Source organism: Chaetura pelagica, unplaced genomic scaffold, assembly GCF_000747805.2.
Source record: "Chaetura pelagica isolate M959 unplaced genomic scaffold, ChaPel_1.0 scaffold1222, whole genome shotgun sequence".
Classification (NCBI taxonomy): Eukaryota; Metazoa; Chordata; class Aves; order Apodiformes; family Apodidae; genus Chaetura; species Chaetura pelagica.
This window is the reverse complement of record NW_009952494.1, coordinates 157492-164523: the sequence shown is the minus strand read 5'-3', so window position 1 is coordinate 164523 and position 7032 is coordinate 157492. Positions and strand designations below refer to the sequence as shown.

The 7032-nt window shown below is 58.0% G+C and overlaps 1 protein-coding gene across 1 annotated transcript in view; it reads left to right on the top strand.

Moving 5' to 3' along the window:
- The first annotated feature begins 18 nt into the window (after nucleotides 1-18).
- TMPRSS4 (transmembrane protease, serine 4) overlaps nucleotides 19-7032 on the top strand; it is a 9126-nt gene continuing 2112 nt past the window's right edge. The window contains exons 1-9 of the mRNA XM_010008893.1: nucleotides 19-124; nucleotides 253-284; nucleotides 3768-3798; nucleotides 3875-3988; nucleotides 4152-4304; nucleotides 4396-4525; nucleotides 6206-6307; nucleotides 6410-6450; nucleotides 6929-7022. Coding sequence (XP_010007195.1) covers nucleotides 19-124; nucleotides 253-284; nucleotides 3768-3798; nucleotides 3875-3988; nucleotides 4152-4304; nucleotides 4396-4525; nucleotides 6206-6307; nucleotides 6410-6450; nucleotides 6929-7022 — 803 coding nt within the window. The remainder of the gene's footprint in view (nucleotides 125-252; nucleotides 285-3767; nucleotides 3799-3874; nucleotides 3989-4151; nucleotides 4305-4395; nucleotides 4526-6205; nucleotides 6308-6409; nucleotides 6451-6928; nucleotides 7023-7032) is intronic.

Genomic DNA, 7032 nt, shown 5'->3' with positions numbered 1-7032 from the left:
CCAAGATTATTGCAGGTGATGGTGCTGCTGATAGACTGGTGTTATATTACAATACAAATCATAAATCCTGTTTCACAACTCCCCTTGTGGGTTTTAAGGAGCGCTTGGGCGGTCCTGCCCCAGTGTCAGCACAGCACTGAGGGCAGAGCAGCAGAGGCACAGGGCTGGTGGGAGCATCGCCAGCCTGGGGCTCCCTGGCCTTCATGGTATCCCCACCTTTGGGACCAGAGGAGATTTGCCAGGTTTCTGCAGGCAGAAAACCACGTCAGAGCTGGACGGACATGGTGAGTTACTGACAGCTTTACCCACTGCTCTGCCCCAACCCTGCATGTCTGCCCTCAGCTCCAGGAGCCAGCAGCTGGCACCCCGCACACCCTGGGCACCCAGGTGATGAGTGATGAGGCAGCCCAGGCTCAGCAGAGCTGCTGCTTCCTGGCCCCAGCCCCCCACAGCATCCAGGCAGGGCAGAATTTTACCCATCTCTCCCAACACCCAGCTGTGGCTGCTGGATACGGCGCTTGGCTTTTCCCACGAGCTCTCATTGCCATGTTTCTCCAAGGCTTGCCTTGCCCTCTCCCCAAGTGGGAAGCAGACAAGTAAGGCAGCATGCCTTGCCAACCTGCTCACCGAGGCAACTGTGCACTCCTGGAGTGTCTTATCTCCCTTGAGAAGGGGCTGGGCCTTAGACAATGGCAGGGGAACCAGCACCCCTGCCCCCAGCACAGCTCCCACTGTGGGACTGCTGGTCCCTCTGCTCAGCACAAGGGACACGCTTGGCTCAGCTTCCCTCGGTGCCTTTTGCAAGCAAAGCCATGGGCACCAAACCCCAGCCTGGCATGCAGTCCCTTCCCAGGAAGAAGAGGCTCCCTTAACAGAGGGCACTGTAAAACCCTCTACGAGCCACACACCAGGACCTCATCCTCTCCAGGGTGGGGAGGAAATCACCCCCTCAGCCCCCTGAATGCACCCACCAGCTAAACCCCCAGCAGCCAAGGAGTTAGCCCCAGATCTGAGCACCCTGCACCCTCCACAGCTGGGGTTTGCATGGGAACACCCTACCTGCCCTCGGCGGGGAGCAGCCAGCACAGCTCTCAGAGCACCTGAGGGTCCTTCAGCCACAAGCTGCAGAGGGCAGAGCAGGAGCCTGGCTGTGCCCGGGTATCCAGGTTGACTTGGATGGCATTGGGGGGCCACTGGGAGCTCACAGCTCGTGGGGTGGCACTTTCACAGCTGGAATGCAGGCTGGGCAGAGTGGCAGCAACACACATCCAGAGAACAGGGTGAGCGAGATCAATTAGTTACGGTAGCCTTGAGTCCTCCAGGAAATCATGTGCTTGGAGCTGGAGCTGGCACAGCTCTTGCCTGGCTTTGAATTTAACCAGAGCAGCTCTTGCTTGTAGTGTGGTTTCAAGAGCAAAGAGACAGTCACAGAGGAGCAGCCCCTGGTGCAGCTCCAGGCTGTGAAGCTGCTTGAAACAGAAGAGGTTCATGGGCTGAAGGAAAAGATAATAATAAAAACAAACCAACAATGGATCATGCCTTCCTGAGGTGGGAAGGTGGCCAGCACCACCCCATCGTCCCTCCCACCTGCACCCACCCCCAGCCTGCACAGGGCTGTTGGAAAGGAGCCTGGTACCAGCTGGTGTGATGGGCACAAGTGTGGGCAGGTGGGGGCAGCTGCAGTGCCCCCCAGGCATGGTGCCATCCTGGCCAGGGCCCTGGGACCGTTCCACAGGGAACCGTTAGGATCCCATTATCCATGTCATGCCCAGCCTGGGCCCATGGTGACACAAAAGGTCAGCACGAGGAAGCAGCAGCCCCAGCGCCCTGGGCTGGCTGTGCTGGAGCATGTAGGTGGTGGCTGGGAGCACACTGGGCTGGCATTGCAAAACACCCAGGGCTCCTGCAGGCACTGGGCACTGCAGATAAGTGGCTTGGGAAGGGCAGCAGAGATGGGAGATCCAGGAGACCCTCCCCATCCCACCCTGCTCTCCTGCTCCCAGAAGCTCTGTGCCCACAGGAGCTGATCTGGAGCTTGGACCCCCTGGAAGCACTGCAGGGCCCACCAGGAGCTGGGTGCTCATCTGGACTTGCCCGTGGCTTGGCATCAGTGCCAGACCAGCCCGGCTGTTGGGAGAAAGGCCCCTGGCACTTCCTCAAAAGAGCCAGGCAGTTTTATGCTGGGACACAGCCCCAGGCCCTGAGCCCTGCCAGCACTGGGCAGGATTCCCTGCACAGGTCACCTCTTGCTCCAAAGCTGAGGAGCAGCTGCAACCAGGATCCCAAGCCATGCAGCAGGGCTGTGGTGGGGAAGCAATATTTCCCAGCTGGGCAAGGGGCTGTGAGGGCTGAGGTAGCAGCACACTAAATAAATCCAAGCTATTGCTATGTGCTATCTCACAAATAGTCATTTGGTACTTGCCAGTAAAATCCAGCTGCCCAGAGAAAAGTGTGTTGCTCATGATGCTCAGCAGCCCAAGGAGCAAAGGCTTCCAAACCCTGAACTCTCCTGAACCGTGTTCCTGGGTCCATGGGTTTATTCCAGAGTTTTTAATCTTCCTTACCTCTGCCCATGCTGGGTACAGGCCCTGCAAAAAAAGCCACAAACGTAACACGCCTCATCTTACCTGTCACAGTAGAATCCAGAAGCAAAGGTGAAGGAGGAGAGCTTGTTTGGGGCTGGAAGGACATCCATTGAAGGGAAATGAAGTGTGCTGCTTTCCACAGCCTCAGCAGGGCTGGAGCACACTTCCAGACCATTGTAAGCTGCCAGGAAGCATCTCAAGAGCTTGTCACGAGCACAGCTGCAGAACAGGGCGACAGAAACATACAGTGCCCACCCAAACCCCCCAGAGGGGCTCTGATCTTCACCCAGCACCAACCCTCCCACTGAGCACGGGGCAACGGCAGCTGTGGCTCATGGACCTTCCCACTGCAGTCAGGCATCCCTCGTATGGGAAGCCATGACAGGAAAACCCTTCTGCAGGGATCCAGTGGGATCCATCCCACGTTCCTCACCCGCTCTGGCACTGCCTGCAGCCTGGCTGTGTTTACCGGGTGTCCTAGCAGCGGCACAGCCCTCGCTCCCCACCCTGGGAGCACTTGCTCCCACGGGCTGGGCTGGTTTCTCCAGCAGCTCCAGAAGGCTCTTGGGAAGGGCTCAGGATGTGTTTCTCAGCTTGTGACCCTGTGCTCAACCAGCTGAAGAATATAACCCCAGTTGTGACACATCTGGGTGGCACAGCCCCGCAGGCAGGTGTATTTTAACTCAGGGTACCTTGGGACATCAGAAAGTGCCTCTTTCATAGTGCCCATGACTTCTTAAGCCTCTGGTGCATTAAAGGCAGCAGCTGTATAACATTAATACCCAGTTACTGGAATTGTACAGGTGGTGACCATGGGAACAACACAGCTGGTGATCCCAAGTGCCATCAGAGCCAAGTGTTGTGGAACCAGAACCTGCCACCCCCACCCCCAGCAGCTCTACAGAAACCCCAGCTCAGGTTGGGGCAGTTTCTCTGCTAGTCCTCCTGGTTGGCCTTGAGCAAGCCAAGGAAATAACAGCCTCTGTGCCTGCCCAGGTTCAGCTGATGCTCTGCTTCCCCTGGGCTGCCCTCCCCAAGAAGGCTGATCCCATTATCCAAGTGCTCACAGCAGCAATCACCAAGGGGTCAGACAGCCACAGTGCTACAGACCCTCCTTACCTGCCAGCTGCTTTTTTGGCCAAGGTTTCAGCTCAGTAACTGTTTTTCCCCTCTGGTTTGCAGGATTTCTCCTCGGAGAGGCTGAACGGCAGAGGTAAAGCCCGAGGGGCTGGGGGTGCAGGTGCTGCCAGGCTGGGCCTGGCACTGCAGGACCACGCTCTGTGTTGCAGGGCCCAGCAGCAGGCACAAGGTTTCCCCAGGGCTGCAGTCCTTCAAGAGGATTGGCATCCCTGTCCTGGCAGCCGTGCTCAGCATCGCCTGCCTGGTTACAGTCGGGTTCCTGGGTATGGATCCTGCTCTCCTCTCCCCCTCCCCTCTTTGCACAGCCACCTCTTGGCAAGCACAGCTCTGGAGCCAGGGCTGGCTCTGCCACCTTCTTGCTGAGGCACCAACTGCCAGCCCTGAGCCTGCCCCAGCACCAGTGCTGAGCTCCCCCTTTCCCTCTAGTCAAGGTTTACCTGGACTCCCACTACTTCTTCTGCAAGCAGCCCCTGAAGCTGGTGCCGCTGCAGCAGCTGTGTGATGGGCAGCTGGACTGTCTGCAGGGCGAGGACGAGGCCAACTGCCCCCAGTGGGTCCCTGAGGCACCACCAGCTGCTGGTGAGTCCAGGACACCCTGCTAGATCTGCTGCAACAAGCTTCTGCCTGCTACAGCCACCGGTCACAAAGCTGACTCTGTGTCTGTCTCCAGCCCGTGTTTCCAGAGACAGATCCATCCTGCAGGTGCTTAACAGAAACACTGGAGTCTGGTCCAGCATCTGCCACGACCACTTCAACCTCGTGCTGGCAAAGGCAGCCTGTGAGCAAATGGGCTACAGGAGGTACACAGCTGCTTTCTCCACACTTCTCTCACCAGCTTTATCTACCTCTCTCCCATAAAAGCTCTTCCTGAGCAGGGCTCTGTTTACTTACACGACAGAGGGAGCTCTACGCTAACGGTTTCAGTCCATCCCCTCCCTGCAGAGCACTTTCTGCATCCCCAAGAGCCCTCTGATGTCTGTGCTGGAAGCCTTGGCAGCTTCCCATGTAAGCCCAGTGTCTCCTGCTCTGTGCCCAGCCCACAGGCACCTGCCCTGCTCCCATCCCTCCTCCCACAGCCCCTGGCAGCACACACACACTCACCTTGCTGGAGCAGCCCCTCCAGGGACACCGTGTTTCCAGAGACAGATCCATCCTGCAGGTGCTTAACAGAAACACTGGAGTCTGGTCCAGCATCTGCCACGACCACTTCAACCTCGTGCTGGCAAAGGCAGCCTGTGAGCAAATGGGCTACAGGAGGTACACAGCTGCTTTCTCCACACTTCTCTCACCAGCTTTATCTACCTCTCTCCCATAAAAGCTCTTCCTGAGCAGGGCTCTGTTTACTTACACGACAGAGGGAGCTCTACGCTAACGGTTTCAGTCCATCCCCTCCCTGCAGAGCACTTTCTGCATCCCCAGGAGCCCTCTGATGTCTGTGCTGGAAGCCTTGGCAGCTTCCCATGTAAGCCCAGTACCGTGCCCAGTGTCTCCTGCTCTGTGCCCAGCCCACAGGCACCTGCCCTGCTCCCATCCCTCCTCCCACAGCCCCTGGCAGCACACACACACTCACCTTGCTGGAGCAGCCCCTCCAGGGACACAGGCAGAGCTCAGCCACACTCCCACCACAGATGGAGATCCTTTGGGGAGAGATCAGGGCATCACACTTCCCTTTTAAAGCCTCAGGAGAGCAGCAGCTGGCCAGGAGCGTGATGCCGGGTAGATGCTGTGCAGCTGTGGGCAATCCTGGGTCCTTGCAGCTGCTGTGAGGCTCCATGTCACCCACCTGTGTCCACCTCGTGTGCTGCCCTGAGCTGGCAGCAAGCCAGCTGCATTCAGCCATCTGGGGAAACCACTTGCTAGCCCTGCAAGTTTGGTGCCAGCCCTGGATTAAGGGAGACTTGGAACTCAGTTAGGGGGATACTAGGGAGATGATGGGTTCTGGTGTTTTGCACCCCTCTGGGAGCTTGGACTGAGCCCAAGGTGGCGTTTTCCAGTTCCAAAAGCTGAAGATTTGAACACAGGCCCCAAATGTCACAAGAGCAGGGACATCCTGCCCCACGTAGTCTCGCTTCCTTCAACACGTCCCTGCTCCTGAGATCAGCAGCCAGTCCCTCCAGACCTCCAGGGCTATGACACTTCCCTCTTTTGGTGTCCCTGTCCCTAGGAACCCCCTTTTCTATGGGATCTTTCTCTTGTTCACTGGTGCAGGCTCCAGATGCCCTTTCCAAGCTCCCACTTCCTCTGTCCCACCAGCTCTTTGTTGGCACCATAGGCAAACATTTAGGACCCATTTATAAAGCTTTGGTCTCTAAAGTTTTAGAATTGGGTTATACCATCTCTGGCTCAGTCTGAGCCAAACCCACCAGGTTTCCAGGCTCCCTGAGGTGCCCTGGCAGCAGTTCCTGTCCCCTCTCAGCACCCACGCCTGCGCTGCCTGCCCCAGGGTGTGCTCCCTGACCCGTGCCCCCCGTCTCTTCCAGCACCCCTGCTTTCTGGCCAACAGATGCGGGCGCAGGGCAGCCCCTGCCTCCCCGCGAGCTCGTGCTGAGCAACGGCAGCCTCCAGATGCTGGAACCAGGCAGGTGAGTGGTGGGGCTGCCCCTGACCCTGGGGAGCTGCCATACCTGGCCACGGAGCTGGAGCTTCTCCTGCACCGAATCCTGCCCTTTTCCTCCCTCTTCCAGGAAATGCCTCTCTGGACAGGTTGTTTCGCTCTTATGTTCCAGTAAGTACCACGAGGCTGTTTGCACCTCGCAGCACTCCAGGTCCTCATTCCTGGAACAGCTGCAGCCACAAGAGCTCAGCTCTTGTCCAAGCCCTGGGCCTCTCCGGTTCCTACTCTGTTTGCATGAAAAAAGATGGATTTAATTACTGCTAACCTTCTTGTAAAGCCAGTATAAACCTCCCAGAAATGAGACACCTAAGAGAGGCTTTAACCAGCTGCCTGGATGAATTTTTGCTGATGAATTACCCAGATTAAACTAATCCATCTGGTGGGCGGAGAAGGCAAGGAATGGAGGGACAACATGCAAACAGAGGACAAACTGGGGGGGCTGCCATGTGGCCTAAAGAGGGGACAAGGAGGGTCAGGAGTGGGCAACACATTCCCGGGAGGCACAGGAGTCCCTGCTCCCCCCGAGGATGGAGGAGGGCAGAGCAGGGGCTCTTTCTCTCCCAGCCAACCTGTCTCTGGTGCCCGGCAGCCGCCTGCGGGGAGAGCACCAGGACGTCACGGGTGCTGGGGGGCAGCCCGGCCGCCATCGAGGCCTGGCCCTGGCAGGGCAGCCTGCCGTACCGGCAGGGGGGC